The sequence below is a fragment of the Lethenteron reissneri genome, chromosome 19, assembly GCF_015708825.2.
Source record: "Lethenteron reissneri isolate LAM-NWPU_2019-01 chromosome 19, ASM1570882v1, whole genome shotgun sequence".
Taxonomy (NCBI): domain Eukaryota; kingdom Metazoa; phylum Chordata; class Hyperoartia; order Petromyzontiformes; family Petromyzontidae; genus Lethenteron; species Lethenteron reissneri.
Genome location: NC_083797.1, coordinates 1704254 through 1730120, shown reverse-complemented (window position 1 = coordinate 1730120; position 25867 = coordinate 1704254). Strand labels below are relative to the sequence as shown.

At 56.3% G+C, this 25867-nt stretch overlaps 1 protein-coding gene across 1 annotated transcript in view; it reads left to right on the top strand.

The window, feature by feature from the left end:
* The window catches only part of LOC133344087 (kinesin-like protein KIF13A), a 41604-nt gene continuing 15737 nt past the window's right edge, over nucleotides 1–25867 (top strand). Inside the window, 19 exon segments of the mRNA XM_061554036.1 lie at nucleotides 1–521; nucleotides 1764–1869; nucleotides 5755–5767; nucleotides 6538–6598; nucleotides 8731–8823; nucleotides 9889–10069; nucleotides 10864–10951; nucleotides 14994–15128; nucleotides 16424–16536; nucleotides 17601–17712; nucleotides 18692–18904; nucleotides 20358–20468; nucleotides 21257–21391; nucleotides 22095–22225; nucleotides 22557–22643; nucleotides 23236–23423; nucleotides 24281–24512; nucleotides 24901–25063; nucleotides 25327–25467. Coding sequence (XP_061410020.1) covers nucleotides 467–521; nucleotides 1764–1869; nucleotides 5755–5767; nucleotides 6538–6598; nucleotides 8731–8823; nucleotides 9889–10069; nucleotides 10864–10951; nucleotides 14994–15128; nucleotides 16424–16536; nucleotides 17601–17712; nucleotides 18692–18904; nucleotides 20358–20468; nucleotides 21257–21391; nucleotides 22095–22225; nucleotides 22557–22643; nucleotides 23236–23423; nucleotides 24281–24512; nucleotides 24901–25063; nucleotides 25327–25467 — 2358 coding nt within the window. The 5' untranslated portion in view covers nucleotides 1–466.

Genomic DNA, 25867 nt, shown 5'->3' with positions numbered 1-25867 from the left:
CCAGGCCCGGCCGCGGCTCCGTGCGGCCCGGGGCTTCACTCATCCTGCTCCTCCTACACCCCAACATCCACATCATCATCATCGTCGTCGTCGTCATCATCCCTCCTCCTCCATCCTCATCTTGCGCTGCTCTTCATCATCTTCGTCGTCATCTTCATCATCATCCCACTCGCTCCATCTCCTCCTCCTCCTCGTCGCTCGCCCCGGGCCATGGCGCTGCGCGGCCTCCGCTCCGTGCCGGCGGCTCCGGCCGGGAGAGGAGCGGAGTGAGAGGGCGTCTCTCCCGGGGGGCTGCCTCCTGCCCCCCCCGCTTCTAGGACTCTCTCCTCCGACTCCCAGGGACCCCCCCCCCCCAGCTCCAATCACCTCCCCTCGTCTCTCCCGGGGGGTGTACCCCCTTTCTTAGCCCTGGTCTCTACCCCCCTCGCCCCGGGGTCTCCCCGCCGCGCCTCTGGGGCCGTGGAAGATGCCGGACGCCAAGGTGACGGTGGCCGTCAGAGTGAGGCCCATGAGCAAGAGAGGTCAGTGCCCCCCCCCCCCTCTCCTCCTCCTCCTCACACCCCTCTTAGGGGGGCTCTCCCTCGGCTATCCCCTCTCTCTTCCCCAACGCTTCCATAACTTTCTCTCTACCCCTCGTGCCTCGCTCCATCCCCTGTGGCCGTCTCACGCCGCTCCCTCCTGCTGCATCTCTCGCCTGACTCCTCTACATCTCCTCCTCCTCCTGTTTCTCTCCCAATCTCTCCCCTCACTCCCCCGTCTCTCTCTCTCTCCACGTCCCACCACCCCCTTGTCTCACTCCCATGTCTCTCGTCTCCCACCCCCGTGCCCACCACTCCCCGGCGGGCTCTCTGTTCTCCATCTCTGGCGCTCCCCGCGTCTCTCTCCCCTCTCAATGCCCCGTAGCGCCCCGCGTCTCTCTCCCCTCTCAATGCCCCGTAGCGCCCCGCGTCTCTCTCCCCTCTCAATGCCCCGTAGCGCCCCGCGTCTCTCTCCCCTCTCAATGCCCGGCCCCGCGTCTCACTCCGGGGCCTGTCCACGGATCTCCTCCCCCGTCTCACTCCATGTCCCACTGCCCCCCCGTCTCACTGCCCCCCCCCCCGTCTCACTGCCCCCCCCCCCCGTCTCACTGCCCCCCCCGTCTCACTGCCCCCCCCGTCTCACTGCCCCCCCTCACTGCCCCCCCCTCACTGCCCCCCCTCACTGCCCCCCCCCCTCACTGCCCCCCCCCCCTCACTGCCCCCCCTCACTGCCCCCCCCTCACTGCCCCTCACTGCCCCCCCCCTCACTGCCCCCCCCTCACTGCCCCCCCCCTCACTGCCCCCCCCTCACTGCCCCCCCTCACTGCCCCCCCCTCACTGCCCCCCCTCACTGCCCCCCCCCTCACTGCCCCCCCCTCACTGCCCCCCCCTCACTGCCCCCCCGTCTCACTGCCCCCCCCGTCTCACTGCCCCCCATCTCACTGCCCCCCCCCGTCTCACTGCCCCCCCTCACTGCCCCCCCCCTCACTGCCCCCCCCCTCACTGCCCCCCCCCTCACTGCCCCCCTCACTGCCCCCCCCCTCACTGCCCCCCCCTCACTGCCCCCCCCTCACTGCCCCCCCCTCACTGCCCCCCTCCTCACTGCCCCCCTTCTCACTGCCCCCCCTCACTGCCCCCCCCTCACTGCCCCCCCCTCACTGCCCCCCCTCACTGCCCCCCCCCTCACTGCCCCCCCCCCCTCACTGCCCCCCCCATCTCACTGCCCCCCCCGCATCTCCCCGGCAGAGCGGGACCTCAACACCCGCTGCGTGGTGGACATGGATGACAACCAGACCGTGCTCTACCCTCCCGACAGCGGCGGCAGCGGTGGCGGCGTCAAGGCGGACGGGAGGTGAGAGACTCAGCTGGGGGAACGTGGGATGGGGTAATCACCCTGAGATGAGTCCACGAGTCTGGGAAGAGATGAGTGGAGAGTGATGGATCTGTGAGAGGCATGAGTATACGCGTGTACTGTATAGCCCATGCGGCAAGACGAGATGAGATGCAAGTCGTTACTGTGTAAGATGCAGTCAGATTCTCTTTGGCCTGTCACTGTCCTCCCAGTTCGCCATGATCAACTTGAGCATATCTCATCCAGCAGTGGCTAGAGCATTGTTCATGTTTGGGGAGATATCTGGGAGTCTTCAGTATTCTCCGCATAACCGAGACCCGTAGGCTCACACAGGGACTTCATAGACTCACGCAACAGACCCATAGTCTCACGCAAGAGACCCAGAGACTCGCACAGAGACCCATCGACTCTCTTACATATTTCCAGCGCGGAAAGGGCAGCCAATCCCGCATGTGTGGCGGAGGATACGTCCCACAGTGGGACAGAGTCGGCCTCTCCCTTGCGCCGACAGGAGCGTTGGCTATTGGCACAGCGAAAGCGGAGCACATCGCACCTGAACCTGTTAATCTGGCTCCGTGAGAGCCCAAAACGGCGGGGAGCCCCACGCGTCTGGACGAGTGATGATGCGTGCTGAAGGTGGCAGTCTCTCTCGCTCGCTCCCCCGGAGACGGATAAAGAGAGATCCAACCGGCGTGAGATGAGCGAAGCGGTGCTCGTCGGGTGATCGAAGAGTGGTAGCTGTGACGAAAGTCACGATCGGTACGTTTGCCGAATAAAAGAAAACAAACCGTGGAAGGGACACGACCTGAAGGCACCACGATGTGCGGGCGCCTAAGGGCGGTTGTTGTTGTTGAAGGCGGATGGGGCCCAAACTGATGAAATAAAGAGCAGAAGTAGAGCCTTGAGACAGTCGAACAAGACGAGAAGGAGCAAAGCGATGCATCTCAAAAAGGACCTCCATCGGTGCACACCGCACACTTGGAATTACACCGAGAGACCGAAAAAGGAACGGTGCATGGGAGAACAATACGCAAATCCGAGACGTCGCATTGACAAGAACGGTGCAATGAGCTTGGGAAGAACACAACGCTGGACCGGATGATGGGCGATGGATGAGGCTGGTGACGGAATGGCAGGATGACTATCGCGGAGATTGAGCGATCAGATCGGTGTGTGCGTGTGTGCAAGAGTGAGTTGGGTGGTTGGTCGCAGCCGTGGACCGTGAGGGATGGCGACGACTTGTGGAGCCCTTCATCCAGCAGTGGAGAGACAAACACGGCTGACGAGGATTAACGGCGACCAGTTGAGCGGTAGAGCGATGAAACGGAGAGATGTACATGAAGAGTGATGGCTGACAGGTGAATGCAGAACCGTGGCCGTGTCGTGAGTAAAAGGGCATTGGTTTGAACGTGACGGATGCAGGTGAGCGAAGAGATTTGTCTGAGGTGAAGAGAGTAGAACGAAACACGCACACACACAATTGTAACTGGTGTTGGCCAAAACATGCCAATGCTGAAAAGTTACGCTTGCAGATTTCTCAACCGAGGTTTAGGCACGTGGCAGCAGCATCGGCAACCTTCTGCGAAAAACTTTGCCAGGAATGGCCCTCCTGAAAGAGAGTCTTCAGATTTCGGCGAGGCTTTCCTGTAGTAATAAGCAAGAGTAAAGTGCGAGTGAGGACAGAGGATCAGAACCAGCATATTACTTTTAGACTAGAGGAATCCAATGAGCTCTTCTTCACACATGTCCAGTAGTTTCACAGATTTCCAGTAGATTGTTGTTGTGGTTGGATTCTCCTGCCCCCCCCCCCCTCCAACGCGCTCCATTTACTCTCCCTGTTCCTGTTTGGGACGTGGCCGCACTCGTAACAAACCACTTTCTACGTGCAAGCTGTTTTGATATTCAATCGAGTCACTTGCCTGCGCTTTGCCCCCTTAACCGGACGTGTCTTTTTTGTTACTTCGTCACTAATCAACGGTCGGTCGCTGTAACTCGCACCGCGAGGAGGTGATGACATTCAAGGGGAGGTGGTGACATTCGAGGGGGGGTGGTGGGGGGGGATTTCCTTAAAACAATACAATACCCAACTCTGCTGCTGGTTGAGTCGGTGACTGTACCGTGGCAGCAGGGTGCGAGGTTAGTAGCAGCTGGAACGGTGCTCATCACTCGGGGCACATTGGGTACTTAGTGGCGGAGCTGTCATGTGCGGGTCACGTCATTGCTTTGGGCACCTACGGCGTGGTGCTGCAGCCCTCCCCACGCCTCTCGCCTCGGCTGTGCCCGCTCTCATCCGTCGCCCAACTCGAGCTGGACTCGGAGCCACGCGAAGAATTAGTCTGAAAAAGTTTCGCAATTTTTTTTGTCTACGCGAAACCCGTTGACGTCAGCGTATCGGTTACGCGACAGCTTCCCCGTGCCACGTTCACCCTGGGCTTAGTTTTTTTCGATGCCGGGTCTTTCTGGGTCGGCGACTCGGAAAAATATTCCCACCGCCCTGGCACACCACATCCGTGAATACGCGCTCCGCAAAAGGCTGTGGCTACGATGCGGCACGCGCCACCCGGCAGCCTTCGCGAGCGGGGCGACGTCCGGAAAATATCCAGCGAGCAGCGAAGCCGGCGGTGCGAGAGCGGTGTATAACGCGGGGCACAATTGCTGTGCTTGCGTGACGTTTTTAAAAATAGAATATGATCTACGTGCTGGTTTAAAAATCGGGTAATTCGAGCAGAGCTCGTGGCCAGCATAGAGCTCTCAGGTGGATGTAATAATGTTCTCTCTCTCGTCTGCCCCGGGGGTGAATTCGTAATGAACTCGAAGCCGGAATGTGCCCCATCTCGTCAGATCTCTTCGAAGCTAAGCGGCAATAAGTCCGGACGACGGCTTGAATGGGTGACCACCACTCACGCCGGGGTTGTCACGGGCAGCTGCGGTGGGGGGCTGTTGCTACCAGGTGGTCAGCAGAGGGCAGTGTGGTGGACATGCATTGGCACACTGTGCTTCTACCGATCGGGAGTTTGGACCCGCAACTGACCGGCTCGGAGAAGTGTGGTCAAATAACACCCACAAACCCCCACACCGGGTTGGGGAGGCCCTAATTCGGCAGTGACTTGACAAGGAAGGCTGCGCACACGTACAGTCGGGAGCAGGCGGCCTCTGCCATGTGATGTGATGACAACACTGCACCCTGTGCTTAGCCGCTGTGGGCGGGAGGGAAGAAGGTGGGGGGGCTGGGTGCTGTCTGCCCGCACTGTGGGGGGAGATGCTGGAGCCACGGTTCGATGGTCGCGCCCGAGTGGTGCCGTCAGCCCCGGTTTAGCAGTCCCATGCTGGCCTATCGCCGCTGACCACAGACAACGGAGACGCAGATGTGGCGGCGTGCGCGATGAGGAAGCGCGCCAGTGTGCGCGCCTCGTGTGCAGTGGCGTAAAACAAAATCCGTTGGCACTTAGTGGCATATTTGTTGGGGAAATCCCTGTAGCTCATGTCCCACAAACAAGATTTACAATTACGTCGCTTCCATGCTCTGTGCCTTGTGTCTCTCTGGCCCCATGCCCCATGTCCCTGTGTCCCCATGTCCCTGTGCACCCCCTCTATCTATGTCCCTGTGCCCCGTGTCCCTGTGTACCATCTGTTCCTGTGTCCCTCTTGCTCAGTGGCCCCATGTTCCTCGGGCGGTGTCATTGTCCCTCTGTTCCTGTCCATGCCCCATGTCCCTGTGCCCCCTCTGTACCCCGTTGCCCCGTGTCCCTGGACCAGTCAACGTGTGCCTTCCGATGTGCCGCTTATTTTGTACAGATTTTCTTAATGCTATTGCTTTTATTTAATGTAATCTGTTTCATCTCTTTTTCTCTCCCACCCCTCTCCCGTTGCATTCTGCAAAATTAGAAAACAACCTAAGGTAAGCCGACGCTTGTTATTACCCACGTGCAAGAAATCATTGATCTCGTATCACTGTATCACCTCTGTATCGCAGTTTCACCTCCGCTACCCAATGTCTCCTACCAAGACTATTTAAGACTATGTAAGTCTGCGTTTTCCGAAAAAATTCCAGTTTATGAAACGCCGACATCCTTCCTTGCTTCTATGGCGACAGCAGTTTAAAAATAAGTAATATTTCAAAATACTTTTTTAAAAACACGCTTTAATGAAATGTACCGTACTCGTAATGGCAGAACTCCATGACTCCAGGAAGTGGCCGCAAAGCTTGCCATAACGTAAGGGGCCGTGGTGATTTACAGCCAACGTGAGTTGACCGTGGACAATTAGACCCAAGGTGAAACATAACATGTATAAAAGATGGTTTAAAAATATTTTTTTTATTTTTAATGATAGAATATAGTATTGTCATCAGTATGACATAAGTCTACCAAGTTTGCAGTCGATACCACATTGGGAAGTGGGTTAAAATTGAGGATACGACGACAACAACAACAGACAGAGTGAGTTAAATAAAAGCGTGTAATAACAATAACAAGCTGTTCTTGTCTAAACTTCAACGAAGTGCCAATTTGATGCATTCACTCGGGCACAAACGTACACTTGGACTGCCGCGCTTGAGTTTTAAGTGGAGGGCCGAGCGTGTGACGAGCTTGTGGCGAGAGTGAACGGAGGGCGTTGACGCCGCGTGCGTGCGTCTGCGTGCGTTTGTGCCGTCGTGTGCGCGTGCAGGTGTTTGCGTTTGACCACTGCTTCTGGTCCATGGATGAGCGCAACAAAGGCAAATACGCAGGTGGGAGCCTCGGGTGGCCAGGCCCCCCCCCACCCACCCCGGGGGTCACGACGGGCATCCTCCACTCACTGCGCTAGCACTTACGTGATTCGATTACGTTTTTTTTTATCTTGTACAATAAATTGTTTGCTTACACGTTACGTTAGCATTTCGCACTTATACGATTTGTGTAATGCGCACGTAATTCTCGCACGCACGATACGCCGCTCGGTGTCGGCGGCGAAAAAAAAATAGATTTTTGGATGAATGACTCGATCCATCGTTACGCTTGCCCAGTGCCTAGGGACCGGCACTGTAGTGTAACCAGAGCTTAACTTCAGCCACATCCATTCGGGGTCAGCGACCTAGAAAAAAAATGCGCGTGCCCGGCACACCGCATCCATCGTAGCACTCGCGAGGGCTGCGGCTACTAGTCCGCATACCACCTGCTCCAGTCTCCCGGCGACCTGGAAAGTATTCGACGTTCTGTATTGAAGAGGAATGTTAGCCGTGCGCAGCAGGAGGCTGCCCTCCTCGCGGTGTTCCATCCTGGGAAGGGGTGGTGGTGGGGGGTCGGCGAGAGGAGCGGACCCCTCGGTTCGTTGTGCCGCACAAGTGGGGCGCAGGTGTCGGGAGAGAGGTTACACCAATTCCCAGTGAGCCCTCGGTGCCTGTGTGAGATTTATTGGGCCCTGGGGTCGGAGCCCTTTATGTTGTTTTAGATGCGGTCGCAGCAGTTGACATCCCCCACTGTGAAAAACTGACCCCGTCCGTAATCGGAATACAATATATTATTTAGAGCCCTGGGTACAAATACTATTACGGCAATATGACTCCCCCGTCCCCCTCCCTCCCACTTGCACCCCCCCCCCCACCCCCGTCTCCGTCAGTTGAATACAATATAGGGTTCGGGTGTCTGCCCAAGGTTTCTTACAACCTTGTTCAAATTGGCTTTTGGCTGTATTAAGGTACCAGACTAAATAGGCGATCTCCCTGCAGCACAATTACAGCTATGACTGGCCCAAACTGGCTGTGGGAGAGTGAAGGGGGTTAAACTATCACACAGTGGGGTTGGGGGGGTTAAAGTGATATATAGTATACAGATCCCGGAGTCCAAACTCAACGGGGGTCAAGACTACCATCCCAGCGTTGTCTGTTTACGTTGGAAGTTTGACGAGCTGACTCGGATGCCTCGAGCCTTTGGGGCTCATTGGAAAAAAAAAACAATAATGATAACAAACACACAACATGTCATGCATTGTCCGATCGAGAACTCGGGGGGCGCGGAGCGAGAGCTCAACGCTCGCACGCCGGCCGAGAGGGTTTGTGTTGTGAGGTTTGCGGACCATGGCCTCGCGTGCCGGGCGGAGGCAGTAGTGCAGCCTCTGTTCGTCAAACGTCAACCACGTGCGTCTGTGTGCGTGTGTGGGGAGCGGTAGTGCGGCAGTCAGCACGCTGCGCTATTAGCCCGGCGACCCGAGTTCGATTCCCGCTCACGGCCAACATTGGTCACGAATATCTTAACCGGTCCTGGGCCTCCCCAGGGTCGACTCAACCTCAAATGCGTACCTGGTGTGGTGTGTAAACATCGCCACTAGGGAGACAAAGTTGGCCGGGCGTGGTGCTGGTCATCCACTCCCTCGTGTGCCGTACCGGCCTTCATAGGTGCTCGCGTAAGGCACTTGCCTCATAAGTCTGTTCAGGCTATAAGGGGGATCTTTGTCTTTGAGTGTGTGCAGCTGTGCGCTAGAGTTCCTTTGACCAAATTGCTCGGAATGCCCTTGGTCTCGTCAGGTCTCGGAAGCTAAGCTGTACGTGAGCTTGGATAGACTTGGGTGGGTGACCTCCGTTCACCGGCAGGTTGACTTAGAGTGTGCAGCGCTTTGTTGCAGGCAGCAGGGGCCAGGTACAGCAACATCCATTGCTGTACCGTGCTTCTTCGATCCTTCGCCTGTGCTCCCCACCTTCACAAACGCGCACAGCCCAGCGTGATGGAGTTGGGTCAATTAACCGCCACGCCCTCATCCAGCAGTGGATGGGCAATCATTGGGGCTGTGCGTGTGAATTCCTTGTTGCATTGGAGCGGTGCAGCCGTGGTGGAAGTGGTGGTTGTTGATTTGGTTGTGCTCCGTGTGGTGTGAATCCGGCATCAGGACAAGAGGTCGTGTTCCACGCTCTGGGTGATGGGATCCTTGACAACGCCTTCCAGGGATACAACGCGTGCATATTCGCCTATGGGCAAACTGGTAAAGCACACCTTGCGCGTGGAACACCACACACTTTGTGCGTCTTAACGCCTTGCACTGTGCCGAAAACCACATGCCTTGTGCCCAACGCCACACGCGCCTTGTATCTCAAACCTTGCACCACACATCACAGCAACAGCAACAGCCATAAGTCATTCGCTACAGCGCTTGTGCCAGGCTAGGTGCTCTTGGAGGACAAGTGGCATGTCGACGGCTCGCCGCCGACAGGTCACGGCGCCGAGCCCGGTGTCATCGGTTAGCTGAGAGAAATGAGTGGCAGATGGCACCACGTGTGTTCCCCACTATGGCGTCGCAACATCACTCGCCTTCCATCGCGCACTTAGAACGTCACGCCTCGCACCTGTCATCACACCCCACACACCACCCCTGACACTTGACACCACACACCTTACTCGCTTACCTGCGCACTACCCGTCTGAGCTACGCCAGTCCTAAAAACAGGAACCATTTCAATTTGTAAGGCGCCTTCAATACAATCGCATCTCAGTACGCAATGGCAAACGTAAACAAAAACTGCACTCAAGTAGATGGGGAGGAGGGTTAGGGGTGAGGGTGGTCAGGGCAGGGAGTTTGCGATGTCTCTCTCCCCGTGGTCACGTGGATCTTTCTCCAGGTCCTCCGGTTTTTCCCTGCTCATTTAGAATCGTGCATTTTGAGTATTCGGCTGCTAGACATTCCACGTGATAAGCCACTTCGTTGAGCTGTCATTTGTGGCCAGAGCTGTATAGCTCAGTGGGCCTTAGTAGTAGGGTGACACAGGTGAGATAACATTGACTCTGCGGCACAGCCTGGGACAGAGCAACGGGGCCCGGCACCACCACCAACAAGCACAACAACGAGCCGCAGGAACAAGCCTGGGCAGCACCGGCAAATCCCAAGAGACGTTCACAGTTGGGGTGGCGGGCCCACGGCCCAGTCACCAACGACTCTCAGGGCACGACAGTGCCGGGGCCGCTGTGGTCACTCAAGGCCGGCGATCCCGGGGAGGCTCCGGAGGCGGCTTCGGAGTGTCGGCATTGATGGCTGCGTTGCGCTCGTGCCCAGGCTCGGGGAAGTCCTACTCCATGATGGGGTCGGCCGAGCAGCCGGGGCTGACGCCGCGGCTGTGCGGGGCGCTGTTCGAGCGCGTGTCCCGGCTGTCACGCGACGACCACTCCTTCAAGGTGGAGGTGTCCTACATGGAGATCTACAACGAGAAGGTCCGCGACCTGCTCGACCCCAAGGGGTAAGGCCCCCTTCTCTCTTTAACTCCTGTAGATTCTACCCACCGCGCCGTCCGTCCCAGGGAGGGATTTTTCCTCGGCAAGTGTCCGCTCTTGGTGCAGCCAGATAGGTCGAAGGTCAGCGCTGAGCCGGTACCCGCTGAGATCCTGGGTTCATAACAAAGGTTTATCAGTCCTCTGTTATTAAACTGAGTTCTCAAGTCCAGCGAGTTCATGGTCTCAGCTCGGTCACCCATGACCTGCATGGATACCCATAGATTCGCATAGAGACCAACAGAATCGCATAGACCAAGCTGTGATTAAACCGGGTTCTTGAGCGCAGTGAGTTCATGGACTCGGCACAAAAAAGCAATCGCATTACATTTAATTCTGCGCGTAATTTCTCTCAATTTCAGCTCTGAGAATAAAAATGATTAACATTACAGTCTGTAACAGGGCGGGTAAGAAACTGCTGCCCCGTACTGTGTGGACCAGACGGCATTTCACTTGCAAGGATCTCAGCGGTAGCTCCGTGGTGTCCGTGTCCACGGGCCGTTTCTGTGGCACGAAGGGTCACGCCGCTCCGCGAGAGTTCCGGATGGATTCTTCGCGTCACGACCGCGACGGACGATCGCGCAAGTTCGGGATACAATTGGTGGAAAAGTTGCGGCGAAATTTGTTTTATTTCAAATCGTCTTCGTCTGAAAGTCAACTGGGTTTGCCGCCGTGAGGATGAATCGTCACGGCCGGAGGTGAACGCCCCTGATGCCGCGCACGCGCGCGTGTGTGTCTGCTGCTTCTTGTGGCAAACCTGCAGCGGCCGCCAATCCCTGAAGGTGCGCGAGCACAAGCTGCTGGGCCCCTACGTGGACGGCCTGTCGCAGCTCGCCGTGCGCACCTTCCAGGTGAGCTCCTCCAGCTGCACCGCCGCCCTGAGCCCCGTGCAGCCCGACCTACAAGCTGGCTCCTCCAGCAGCTTAACCCGATCCTGTTCTACGTACGTGTACATCATCAGTTTTCTCTTCCGACTCCGTTCCAGTGACGTTACACATCAATAACTTTTAGCAGTACCGAGGCTCCCACAAGGCCGTGTGGGAGGGCGCGTAGCACAGTTTGGCGTCGGCTATCATAGAGTGCGGTCGTGCCGCTTCGGTTCTCTGCGGTGAGTACGGCGTCTTTAAAACCAACGGCGCTATGCCTGCTTAAATAGAATTAGCGCTCAGAACGGGAGAGGGTTAACAGCTTAGTCCACAACCCTGGCATTTCAAAGCCCGTCTCTGCCTGTCCGGGGCTTCCACTGAACCCAACCACTAACTGGTTGCCCTCCCCCTAACGCTCACTGCAAACCCGGCACCAATCCTTATCCAGCACTGGGGTCCAGCGCTAACGGGATGAGAGTTGGGGGGGCCTTGGTGCTGTGCCCCCCCCCCATCCCACTGGCATCATTAGTCACCCTTCACCCCCCCCCCCCAACCTTCACCTCCCGATCCGAGCTGGGTGGGGCTCACGCTATTAGGTGTAAATTGGTTGTCACTTTTAATGTCAGCGGTGACGGCTCGCGGTGTGAACTTTGCCAGGAGTGTGCGGTTAGCTAAGTGATGCGGGCGTCGCTCGCTCTGTGGCTGCCACGGGCACCGGCGTGGTGGGCAGAGTGGCTGTTGTGTGACGGAGCTCTCTGGAGTGGAGCTGTGAGTTGGGTGGAGCTGAGTGGAGAGTGGAGCTCACTGGAGTGAGTGGAGCTGTGTAGAGGGTGGAGTTGTATGTGGAGTGGAGCTGTGAGTTGGATGGAGCTGAGTGGAGAGTGGGGCTCACTAGAGTGAGTGGAGCTGTGTAGAGGGTGGAGTTGGGTGGTGCTGTGAGTTTGGTGGAGCTGTGTGGAGAGTGGAGCTGTGTGCAGCTGAGTCGAGTGGAGCTGGGTGGAGCGGTTGTAGTGAACTTTCCTGCTTCCTGCCCGGAACTACGTCTCACAGGAGCTGACCCCACACAGAGCTGCGACTGCCAAATGGACACAGAGGCTCCTCACCCCACAGATATCACTCACTCTGCCCAGATATCAAACATTCACAGCCACACACCGCCACTCATCGCCAGAGTTCTCATCGCTACAGGCATTCACATACCCCGATATCACCCACACGCATCCAAATATCACAGACACACTCACCTCTAGCTATAGATATTCAAGACAAAGATCCCCCCTATCGCCTTAACAGACTGTTGGGACGATCGCTGTTAGCGAGCAGCACCTATGAAGGCCAGCACGGTACACGAGGGTGTGCGTGGCCAGCACTACGCCCAGCTGCCTTTGTCTCCCTCGTGGGGAAGTTTACACACCACACCAGGTACTAATTTTGAGGCTGAGTCGACCTAGGGTAGGCCCAGGACCAGTTCATATAATCGTCACCGGTGTGGGGAATCGAACTCGGGGTCGCCGGGTTTGTAGCGCAGCGCGCTAATCGCTGCACCACCGCTCCTCATCAGACACAGTCATGATATGACATAACGTTACCACTCCCTGTCTCAGTTGACGTACAGTGCTGGGTTAGTCGGTGTGTTACACGGGGGCCGTGGAAACACGGCCTGTGTTTTTGTCAGAGCCGCTCTCACCCCATGGAAAGTTGGCAGTCGGTGCGAGTACATGTGAGCGTTCTGGGGGGGGGGTGGGGGGGGGGGTCTGTGAGAGAGAGCGTGTGAGTGTCAGTGTGCTCGCTGCCGCGTTAGGTCACGGTGGAATGTGTTCACGCTGCAGCGCCGGCATTCCTGGAATGGGGTGGCCACTCCCACAAGCCACCGGGCGATGCGCATGCCGCTCGCTTGCATGCAACCTGCCAAACTCCGCCACGGGTCGCTTTGTCTCCGCCGTGACGCCGGACGTTGGGCACGACCTTTACGTGCGCGCGCCGTCGGGGGCGCTCCCGGCCGTGGCGTCCGTGTGCCCCCACGTGCCATCGTTCATGGCCACACCCACGTGACTGGGATATGAGATTATTACTGAAGTGATCGTTGATAACTCTGCTGCCGGTTATTATCGGTTCGAACGCTCGACCGAACGTAAAGATAATTGGTGGTGGGGGGGAGGGGCAGTGGGGTGGGGTGGGGGAAAACGGTCTCAGCTGTGTTCCTACCCGTGTGCCGCTGGACGGGAGGTGATGAGCATGGCTTGGTGACGTCGTGGGCATCGTCAGCCGCGTCACGCTGGGCCTGACCTCTTGTTCAGGGGTTTCCTGTTGTCGGAAGCCAGAAAGTGGGGGGCGGCTGCTTTGTTTGAAAGGCTGCAGAGTGATCCACTACAAAAATAGTTCATTACAATTCCGTAGCCACTTCATTGACTTGACTCATCGTCGCAGCTGTACAAAACTTCTACACTATGGGGACCTCATTTGCCAGTAAAAATATGATAATTGGTTTTTTACCCTTCTATCTGGCAACAAAACTGACACCTTTTTGCAAGGAGTCATGTTTGCATAGACCGCAATACCTGCAGTCATAATACAAACAAAAGAACATAACTCTGATAGTGCACATTATCAGAGTTATGTTCTTTTGTTTGTATTATGACTGCAGGTATTGCGGTCTATGCAAACATGACTCCTTGCAAAAAGGTGTCAGTTTTGTTGCCAGATAGAAGGGTAAAAAACCAATTATCTTATTGTACAAAACTTGCTCAAAATTTCACCCGGGGCACCTTGGATCTCAGAAGCTAAGCAGGCGGGAGCCTGGCTAGCGCTTGGAATGGGTTACCAGCAGAGAGCTTGCCAGTGGTATACAGGGGTGGAGGGGGAGAGTGGTGGGGGGGAGGGTGGTGGGCGGGGTGTATAAGGTTGCCACCAGGAGGTGGCAGTGCTGAGCGCCCCCCCCCCCCCGTCCCACCCCCCACGTATGCCTGGGTTTTCTCCGGGTGCTCTCCCGTTTACTGCCACGCGAATTGGTGAAAAGATCCCCAATGCAGCGGGGGCACTCCGTGACAACGCTAAAACGTCTCGAGGCTCTGTGAAGCTTTCCCTGAGTAAACAGTCGGGCACAATTAGTGTCACTGCACATGGGCACCTGGCAGCAGTGAGTCTGAAATGAGCAGAATTGTTTGTCGTGGGGTATATTTGTGCTGGGTGATTGCGAGCCTGTTTGTGCGAAGGCCTTGACTTTTTCGCCGCTGCTGCACCGCCCCTGTAAAGAGGTTGAACACACAACGGGGCGTTTGCCGTCGAACGACGCTGGCCGCAGTCAGACGGGGGTCGACTGCACGTGGTGTGGAGGGCGACTGCCCGTGCTGTGGACTTTGTAGCGCGAGGCTTGCCGGGAGCGCCGACCGTCACGCTGCCTCCTTGGGGAAATCGTAGGCAGAAGGGCAAGAAGAAGACGACAAAGATGGCTGTGGTGGTGAAGTGTCGTAGCGTGGTGGTGTGTGTGCGCGCAATATTGGTTTGGTGGTTTGGTGCGGTGTGCACTTGTGGTGTGCAGTATTGTGGCAGTGTGGTGTGGCGGTGTGTGACGGTGTGTTGTATTGTGCTGATGGTGTGGAGCAGTGGTTCGGTGGTGGAGTGTGCGTAGCGGTGGTGTGGTGATGTATGATGGTGTTGTGGTGGTGCGTAGCAATGTGGCGGTGCGTGGTATGGTGTGTGTAGTAGTGAGATGGTGGTGTGTGTGGTAGTCTCGTAGTGTGGTAGCGTTGGTGGTGGGCAGCGGTGGTGTAGCGGTTAGCGCGCTGCGCTACGAACCCGGTGACCAGAGTTCGTTTCCCGCTCACGGCCAACACCGGTGATGATTATTTGAACCATTCCTTCACCTCCCCTTGGTTGACTCACCCTCAAATGAGAACCTGGTGCGCTGTGTAAACATTAGCACTGAGGGAGACAAAGGCATCCGGGCGTGGTTCTGACCACCCACCCCCTCGTGTGCAGCGCCGGCCTTCTTTGGTGGTTGTGAGCCGTGCATCGTCTCTGTCACCAGGACATCGACTCGCTGATGTCGGAGGGGAACAAGTCGAGGACGGTGGCGGCGACGAACATGAACGAGGAGAGCAGCCGCTCGCACGCCGTGTTCACCATCACGCTCACCCAGACGCTCACCGACCTCGCCTCGGGGGTGAGCACGCACACACTGGCTCGCACTGGCACGCACGCACTTACCGGCTCGCACGCGCACACACATACCTTGCTTAATTCACGACACGTGTTAGGGCTCTTATCTATTTCAACTTTGATAATAGTGCTGTTTGGTACTGTCCACATGCCCGTCCGGCTCGGAAAATTTGTGAAAATATACACAAACGCATCGCCATGCACAAACAGGCGGGCAAAGACGCACATGCCCTGGCATGCACGCACATGCACGCACGCGCGCACAGGCACGCACGCACGCCGTCGATTTGCTCACACTTGCATTGGCATGTTGCACATAGGCACACGCGCAGTGGCACACACTCTCAGGCATGCACGCACAGGCACATGTGCACTGACACATACCCACAGGCACATGTGCACTAGCACATACCCACTGGCGCACGCGGACACACTGGCACACGAACACAAGACCACGAACGCACTGGCGTTCATGCACCAACACGTGTACACAAACTACACGAAGACAAAAGACAAAGATCCCCCGCATAGCCTTAACAAACTGTTGGGGCAAGCACTGTTTGGGAGCACCTATGAAGGCCGGCACGGCGCACGAGGGGGTGGGTGGCAAATACCACGCCCGGCCGCCTTTGTCTCCCCGGTGCCAATGTTTACATATGCCACAAGGCACTCATTTAAGCCCAAGTTGACTTAGGAGAGGCCCAAATATTCACCACTGCACACACACACAGGCACACGCATGCACTGGCAAGCACACACAATACCTCGTTATTTCCATGGAAAGCCAACTCATCCCAATTATAGCTTTTGATGTTTTGTGTTTTGCTTTGTGTTTGTTATTGTGTAGAGGTGTTACATTTCACATACACACAGTCTGCATTACATTTCACACACACACACACAGCATTCGTTACATTTCACACACACACATTTTACACACACACAGCCTGCTGTAGTTTTACGCCGTTGTTGTGTACTCTCACTTGAGTCATTTGCAGATAACGGTTCACAATGGCCTGCTCCTTTCAAATGACATCACGGGATATTTAGCATCCACCGCAAAGCAGACAGCGCTGAATATTTTACACTAAAATAACAGCGGCGGTATTAACCAGGGCGGCCTGTTGGGATTCCAACCACGAGCTTTCCCGACGGGCGGCGTGCGCTACCGCTGGCCCGCGTCCCCGGCCCCACCTGCGGGAGCAGACCTTTGACAGTCACGTGGCTGCGCGTACGTGTGTGCGCGTACGCGTGTTTCCTCCCCCCTCCGTCACACCCCCACCGCCGTGACCCCCTAAGACGTCGGGTGAGAAGGTGAGCCGGCTGAGCCTGGTGGACTTGGCCGGGAGCGAGCGAGCCTCCAAGACGGGGGCGGCCGGCGACCGTCTCAAAGAGGGCAGCAACATCAACAAGTGCGGGCAACGGACGCCGTCACCTATGCACACGCACAGAGACCAATATCCCCGCTTTCACGACCAATACTATTCACAAAGTAGTAACTAATTGGGCTGAAGTAGTAAACTAATTGGCGCGTTGTTTACTTGACGAACCTTACTGGCTGTGTCGGGTGGTGGAGGGTTACGACGCATTTATACTTACGCGATCTAACCCAAAAACCTTTATGATGGTGAGGCAAGTGCTGTTAGTGACTACCCACGAAGGCTAGCACGGCAAAAAGAGAGGGGTGGCTGACCAGCACCACGAGTGGCATAGTTTGCGCATCGCATCGGGAACTCATTTGAAGCTGAGGCGACCTAGGAAAGTACCAGGAACCTGAACCAGGACCGGTTCAGATAATCTTCACTCGTGTTGGTGGTGACAGTGAGCGGGAAGCGGGCTCGGGTTGCCGGGTTAGTCGCACAGTTCGCTAATCGTTGCACCACCGCTCCCCACAACATGTGCCCATGCAACACAATAACCCAAGACCACTGAGGAAAAATAATAAAACCAAGATAAATTTCGAACAACCTGTGAATAAATAATGGAATTTATTTTAGTATAATTATTTTCAGTCCTTTGTCAATCCGCGAATGGATGAAGGCCGTGTAATTCATGGGGCTTTTTTTACCACACTTCACCACGCTGGTAAGTGTGAATTACTCAAGGGGGTTGGCAAAGATCATTCGTCACTGACATTAGCCTGGGCTTAGAATCGAACTCAGGTCGCCGGGTTCACAGCACGATGCCCGAACCACTCTTCCACTGTTCCCCTATTATTTACAACACGTACAATAAAACCTATATATTGTAATATTTCATGTATATCAAACGGGTTATTATCTTCTATTCCACAATGAACCATTCAATTTCAACTCCACAGCTTCCATAGTCCCCAACACTGACAATTGCGGCTCATCACAGCTCCGCACGGCCCCCCAAACCAAAACCCGTCCCGCATGTCACGCGAGGCTCCGACAGGGCCCCGGGCCGGGCCTGCGGCTCACGCCGGCGCCTCTTCACGTCTTGCCGTCTCCAGGTCCTTGTCCACGTTGGGCCTGGTCATCTCAGCCCTGGCCGATCAGGCAGCCGGGAAGAACAAGAACAAGTTCGTGCCGTACCGCGATTCGGCACTCACCTGGCTACTCAAGGTGCGTGGGCGTGAGTGAGGGGCGTGAATCGGTCGAGGGATTCTCTCCGATGTCGGCCCGGCCTTCAGTGGGTTTGATCCCGACCCTGACGCCTGCTGTGTATTTGGAGTTTGCGTGTCTCTCTCTCTCTCTCGCTCCCCGTGGTTGCGTGGATTTTTCTCTGGGGCCTCCGGTTTTTCCCTCCACATTTTTAGAATGAACATGCTTTTAGAATGTTTGGCTGCTATAAATTTCTACTTGATAAGCCACTTCGTTCTGAAAAAAAAGTGGGATGAAATGTCTGTGTATCAAATGTCGCAATGCTTCGGATGCGATTTTGGACTGAGGCCAAATGGACCAAAACATGTTTTCTACCATTTTCTTTATTTATTTAAATGGAATTGACAGCTGATTAAAAATGAAAGGAAATTAATTGGTTGCCAGAATACAAATTTTTGTAAATTGTTATTATTTTAAATAGCCAATTTAGTAGGGGAGAGCGGAATTAGTTGTAGCATTTGCGTTAAAATACGTGTCTTATATATGGTGAGACATTGTCATTTTACTTTACGTTTTAGTCCCATTGTAATTAACTTAATTCAGACTAGAACGTAATTTCTGGTCTTTTGCATACAGTAAGCTTTCGTAATGTTGAAGTCGAGCAAATTGATGGAAGTGGCATTAGCCTCTGTGTTTATGCAAATACAATATCAGATTTACAGGGGAGAACGTGCGAACGTCAAGGATGACTGTCGAGATGTATAAGGGCTCGAGGTGACCAATAGGGTCTGAATTGGCCTGTAATAAGGTCGGGCACTGATCAGGGGATGACAGCTTTGTGTGTGGTCGCGTTTTTGGAGTGCGTTGTGCCGTCGCGGTTAGAGGTGTACGCGGTGCGGTTGCGGTGCTGTTGCGTTGAGGTTGCGTTGAGGTTGCGTTGAGGTTGCGCGCCGCGTGGTTGCGCTCGGGCTGTGTGCATCGCGCCTCCCTCGCTCGCCAGGACAACCTGGGCGGGAACAGCCGCACGGCGATGGTGGCCACGGTGAGCCCCGCCGCGGACAACTACGAGGAGACGCTGTCGACGCTGCGCTACGCCGACCGCGCCAAGCGCATCGTGAACCACGCCGTCGTCAACGAGGACCCCAACGCACGCATCATCCGCGAGCTGCGCGACGAGGTGGACAAGCTGAGGAGCCAGCTCAACCAGGCCGAGGTGACTCGGGGGAGTGGGGTGCGGGCGGGAGTGGGGGGTGGTAATCTCTATTTGTAAATGAAGGCCCTGACAGGTCCAAAGACCTGACCGGCCTAAAAACGTCAAGCGGCTTAAACACCAAGTGGCCAGGGCAGACGGATCTGGAAGCTTGCTAAGGGGGGCGGGTGGTCCTGAAACGTAAAGCTTATTTAAACAGGGCCCTACATAAAAAAAACATAACATTCATGGTTTTTTTTCTCTGGTGAATAATTTGTAATGACGTAGTTTCTTACTTTCATGGAAAAATTCTGAAAACAATATCGATCGGCAAATATCGATAAAATAAAACAGTTTCGGGATCTCAAGGAGTGGGGTGGGCATCGCCCACATTGCCCCCCCCCAACCCCCCTTTGGATCCGCTACTGGCGGCCAGCAACAAACAGCACAATGGAACGTATAATAAATGCATGTCTAAATAAGACCTCCGTTCTGTCTTAGTACAAATCAAATATTTTTTAGTTATCGGCCTATTCATTTTACACACCGGCATTATCGGCCGATGACTTAAAACACTTTATATTTGTGTGGTCACGTGTGTGCCACGTGTGTCTGTGGTGTGTGCGCGTGCGTACGCGCCGTGTGCACACCACATGGTGTGCTGCGTGTCCCGTGCCGTGCCAGCTGGCGTGTACAGAGCAGCACAGCAGTGCCAGCCTGCGCCATGCCATATGTAAATACGCCCTACGTAGGCTCTTCATGCTGCCATAGGAGTGGGGCCAATGCTTTCCTCCATAAGGGCCGAATTATCATTTGAGCAGCGGCAGCAGCCGTAGTTTATCCACTGCCGAATGAAGGATTTTCTACACAGTCATCCGTCGCAGTGACTGCGTTGCCACCAATTAATAGTATAACACAAGACAAAGATCACCCGTAGGCCTTGTACAGATTGTTGGGGGCAAGCACGCACACTCACACCGGTACACCACCCACACACGTAGATACTGGCACATCAAACAACGACACACAATGACACAACAAAGACAAAGATCCCCCGTATAGCCTTAACAGACTTTTGGACGAGTGCCGTAAGCGAGCACCTGTGAAGGCCAACACGGCACACGAGGGTGTGGGTGGTCAACCACGCGCCCGGCTGCCACTGCCTCCCCAGTGCTGATATTTACACACTGCACCAGGTACTCGTTGAGGGCTGAGTCGACCTAAGGGTGGCCCAGGACCGGTTCAGATATTCACGACTGTCATTGGTCGTGAGCGGGAATCAAATTGGGGTCGACGGGTTCGTAGAGCAGCACGCTGACCAACTGTTATTACACATTTAAAACAAACGCTGTATTTAGCACATTCACACACAGTCACTCAAGATGTGTCATGTGTGTCCCCCTGACCCACAATCCCCTCTCACCGCCACCGCCGTGGCTGCTTTGCGCAATCCCCTGGCTGTGGCGTCGGGGCCCAGTCTCTGATGGCCCCCGAGCTGCAGGAGCGGCTGCAGCAGAGCGAGAAGCTGATCCAGGAGATGACGCTCACCTGGGAGCAGAAACTCCGCAAGACCGAGGAGATCGCGCAGGTGAGGTTCTCCCGCCACCCCCCCCCCCCCCCCCACTCGCTGCTCCCCGACGTCCGCACGTCACTTGCTCCCTTATACACTTTTAAATCGAAATTAAAAACGAACTTCTTTAGAACTGCTTTTTGTGTTTAGTTTGTTGTCCTTCCCTTGTACCTCCGATTAGCACGATTGGCTAACGTACTGTGCGAAAGAAGTTCAACGTAGGCATTCAAACTCCTACCACTCCCCCTCGCTCACATCCATCCCACCCGTCTAACCCTTCCTCACCCCCTCGCTCCCTTCAGGATCAGAATCTTTATTTGGACTGGAGGAATCCGATGAGCTAGGAAGCTCTTTGCCGCAGATGTCCAGTAGGGACGGGGCATCAAGTTCCTCACTCCCTCGCTCCCTCATCCCCTATCTAACTCTCCATCCCTCCCTCCTTCCCACTATTCTTTCTTTCCTTGTCTCGCCCTCTCCTTCCCTCCTCCCTAACGTAACTCCTTCGGTGACAGCGGCACCCTGCACGCTATGCGGACGTGCTGTAAATTATCTTAATGTACAGTTTCTGGCGCAAGGTACATATCCACCAATAAACATTTAACTGGAATCGTACAACGCACGCGTGGCCTTGATCCCAGAGTTTATTCTTGAAATGTCACAGGGTTGCTGTCCGGAACATTACATTCATAAATTCTCATCGGTCATTAGCTACGCATGGCGCGTACGAACGGGAGCGATCGTGCTCAGGCCGGTGAGTGATTCCGTCCCGTTTTGCCGCGTGGCCCCGGCGGAATGGGGGGCGGTAGGAGAGGCAGAAGCAGCTGGAGAGCATGGGCATCTCGCTGGAGTCGTCCGGCATCAAGGTGGGCGAGGACAAGAGCTTCCTCGTGAACCTCAACGCCGACCCGGCCCTGAACGAGCTGCTCGTCTACTACCTGAAGGTCAGCGCCCCCCCCCCCCACCACCCCCACTACCACCCCTACCACCCCCCCTACCACCCCTACCACCCCCCCTACCACCCCCCCTACCCCCCCTACCACCCCCCCTACCACCCCCCTACCCCCACCACCTCTTTACCCCTCCCCACTTCTTGCCACATGAAGCACACAGCCCGACCGTGAGATGGGTGGTGTGCGATTATGTGACGAGTGAGTGACAAATGAGTGGTGAGCGAGCGGCGAGTGACGTGCAGTGAGTTACGAGGGGTGAGCGGTGGCCGTGCTGGAGGAGTGATGAGGGGTGAGCAGAGTCCGTGTTGGAGGAGTGATGAGGGGTGAGCAGTGGGTTACGAGGGGTGAGCGGTGTCCGTGCTGGAGGAGTGATGAGGGTTGAGGAGTGGGTTACGAGGGGTGAGCGGTGTCCGTGCTGGAGGAGTGATGAGGGTTGAGCAGTGGGTTACGAGGGGTGAGCGGTGTCCGTGCTGGAGGAGTGATGAGGGTTGAGCAGTGGGTTACGAGAGGTGAGCGGTGGCCGTGCTGTAGGAGTGATGAGGGGTGAGCTGTAGGAGTGATGAGGGTCGAGCAGTGGGTTACGAGGGGTGAGCGGTGGCCGTGCTGGAGGAGTGATGAGGGTTGAGCAGTGAGTTGTTATGAGTGGCGAGCGGTGAGGGCCGGGGTGACGTGACGAGCGACGCGTCTGCCATAGGAGCGCACGGCCGTCGGCGCCGCCGACTCGCAGGACGTGCAGCTGTGCGGCATCGGCATCCTGCCCGAGCACTGCACCATCACCATGGCGCCCGACGGCGACATCACCCTCCAGCCGTTCCAGGGGGCACGGTAACTCACGGCACGCCACCTCTCCTCGCGCCGCCCCTCGCGAGCCGCGTCGCACGACCACTCTGCGTCACGCGGTCGGCCCTGTCCCCTGCAATGACGCCGCCTCGCAGTGACCCCCATCGACGCTGGGCTGACCTCTGCCCCCTGTACTCCGTAACTGGGCCTTGGCTCGGTGCACGAACTTCGGCACCGCCGGGCATGGTGCTGGCCACACTGGCCCCTCGTGCGGTGTGCCGACCTCAAAAGACGCTCACTATCCGCCCTTGCCCCCAACGGTTCACTGAAGGCTACATGGTGATCTTTATGTCTTTTGTGTGCGTGGGCCGCGCAGCACGTGCGTGAACGGGGCGGTTGTGACGAGCGCGACGCCGCTGTGGCACGGAGACCGCATCCTTTGGGGGAACAACCACTTCTTCAGGTGACACGGTCGCACACACACCCTCATGCTCTCGCCTGGCGACACGGCAAGCGCGGTGGGGGGGGGGGCGAGCGCACACCGAGACGGAGCACGGCACCCCAACACAGCCCAGGCGTCTCCTGGCCCCAAGCCTCCAAGCGAGCGACCTCCCTCTCGTGGCCTGGCGATCCGCTGTGGACGGAGGCGGTGGGGGGCGGGGGAGGGGATTGTGGAAAGTTTAAGGAATCTCGCAATGCTGACCAGTACACCGCGGCAGCATCCCAGATGACATTTAATTATTATTTGTGGTTAAAAATGTGCAATTTCAAAACATACTCTTTAGTTCTTTCGGTAAAGTCACGTAGGTATAAAATAAACATACATTAAAAATAAAACAGAATAAAAATAAATCAAATCACGACGTTTCGGAAGCACCACAAACCTCCGTCATCAGGTGGGACAGTCACAGCAAGAAATAATTTTCTGTAGTAAAATAAATCGTTTCGGGCCACCCGGCCTCGCGGGGGCGGAGGGTGACTTGCGCGGCGGTACCGTGTGCCCCCCCCCCCACACCCACCACCACCACCCGCACCTACCGCACTTGTCGGCGCAGAATAAACCTTCCCGGGCACAAGCGGCGGACGCGCGCGCGGGACGGCGGGGGGGCGGACGCGCCGGAGGCGTCCGACTGGGAGAGCGGCAGCGTGGGCGGCTCCCCGGGCAGCGAGGTCTCCTCCGAGTACGACTGCAGCTTCGAGTTCGCGCGGACCGAGGTCATGATGAAGGCGCTCGGCAACGACGGTGCGTGCGTCGGTGTGCGTGCGTCGGTGTGCGTGCGTCGGTGTGCGTGCTTCGGTGTGCGTGCGTCGGTGTGCGTGAGTCGGTGTGCGTGAGTCGGTGTGCGTGAGTCGGTGTGCGTGAGTCGGTGTGCGTGAGTCGGTGTGCGTGAGTCGGTGTGCGTGAGTCGGTGTGCGTGAGTCGGTGTGCGTGAGTCGGTGTGCGTGAGTCGGTGTGCGTGAGTCGGTGTGCGTGAGTCGGTGTGCGTGAGTCGGTGTGCGTGAGTCGGTGTGCGTGAGTCGGTGTGCGTGAGTCGGTGTGCGTGAGTCGGTGTGCGTGCGCTGCTCGCTCGCCATCTGGCGGCCGACCAGTTGACGCGTCGGTGTGTTTTTCTTTCCCCGTGGCCGACGTCACTATTTTGTTTGTGTGTTTTTTAGGTCGCGTAATAACGTGGCCAATTTTGGTTGTCGTGTAACCCTCCGCCACCCGGCACGGCCACGTTGTATTGGAGCGGTTTAACGACGCGCCGATTATAATTATGTTATTGTTTCGGCTCGCCTGGTTTCATGACCTGTGGATGCTTAATGCAGTTTCAAGCGATTCGTCGTGTACAATTTATAAATCTGATCGCGAGATTGTTGTTCAACTTGCCGGTGTCAGCCTAAACAACTTTAATAATTGGCGCGTCGTTATGCGCGTACGCGTGATCGTCTAATTTGTTTGGCTGTGTATGGAGGCTCCCGGAGAGCAGAGCCAGCCTCCTGGATCATTCATAACACGTTGAGATCACTCCCTGCTTTGTAAATCAGGGAAAATTAAGTTGCTTGAGTCCATTGACGCACGATACATTGTAATCGAGCGCTCCATGTCGCGATCGCCAGACCCCGTCGCCAGCCTGCTGGGCTCGCTGGAGAGGCAGCACGAGCAGGAGAAGCGCTCGGCCCTGCAGCGCCAGCGCGAGCTCTACGAGCGCCAGCTCGACTCGCTGCGCCAGCAGCTGCCCCCCGAGTCGCTGTCTCCGTCGCGAGCCCCCGCCAGTGGCGCCCGCGCCACGCTGCTGTCGCCCCCGACCCCTGGGACCTCCAACCGGCTCCGACAGTGGGCGGAGGAGAGGTAGGGGGCTCGGCGCCAGCGGTGCGGACGCCGAGCTGTCTGCTGCTCGCGTCGCCGTGCTGACCCCGTGCCGGTGGCGTGCGTGTGCCGAGCCGCGTGGTTATGTATGGACGTTGAACTTCTTTCGCGCCCTACGTAGCCGACCGCGATAAAACAGTGTGTGTACGGGTGATGGAGTGATTGTGAGTCTGTGTAGTTCAGTGCACATATATGTGTATGTGTGTGTCAACTCAGTCTTAAATAAGTACCTGGTGCAGTGTGTCGGGACAAAGGCGGCTGGACGTGGTGTACCATATGCCGGCCTTCATCGGTGCTCGCTAACATCACTCGCCCTCTGGGTCTGTTTAGGCTCTTGGCGGGGGATCTTTATTTGTGTTTGTGTGCGCAGGGACCAGGTGTTCAGGCTCAGCCTGGCAAGGCTACGGGAGCAGGTGGTGCGCACCGACGCCCTGGTGCGCGAGGCGAACTTCCTCGCTGGCGAGATGGGGAGGAACACCGAGTACCAGGTCACGCTGCAGATCCCAGCGCACAATCTCAGCGCCAACCGCAAGGTACCAACGCTCGCGGCGCTCGACACACCGCACCCTTGGCGAGATGCATGCATGTTGTAGTAGTGTGTGTGTGCGCGTGCATGAGCACTGTGAATCCGTGTGAGTGTGTGTGTGTGTCGGGCGTGGTGCTGGCCACCCAGCCCCTCGCATGCTGTGCCAGCCTTCGTTTAACAGCACTTGCCCCAACAGTCCGTTAAGGCTACACGGGTGGACCTTTGTCTTTGTCTCTGCGCGTGCTCGTACGCCGTGTGCGCGCGCCACAGAGGGGGGGCATGGTGAGCGAGGCGGCCGTGCAGGTGAGGAGGGAGGGGAGGGGCACGCAGGTGTGGGGCGTGGAGAAGCTGGAGAACAAGCTGGTGGACATGCGGGAGCTGTACCAGGCGTGGCGTGAGCAGCATCCCGCCGTGAGTCCCCGCGAGCCGCACCCTTCCCTGCCTGCCGCATTACCGGTCGTTATCGGCGTGAAACTAACGCTGAACTATATCTTTTTTTCGATTTAAAGCTTTCGTGACTGCAGAGATTCATAGTCTTGGTTCTTTTCGGTAATGTCACGTAGAAGGAAATAATAAAATAATAACGTTAAGAAAAAACTTTTTTCTAAAAAAATTGCTGTGGTTTTCACACCTGATGATGATTGCTTGTGTTGCAATCGAAACGTCGTGAGAATTTAATAGTTTAAATTGTATTGCTTTATTATTTCCCTTCTATGTGACTTTACCGAAAGAACCAAGAATACCGAAGTATTTTTTTATTAATTTACCAGGTAAGGCCCACTGAGCTGCATAGCTCTTTTTCTTTCCACAA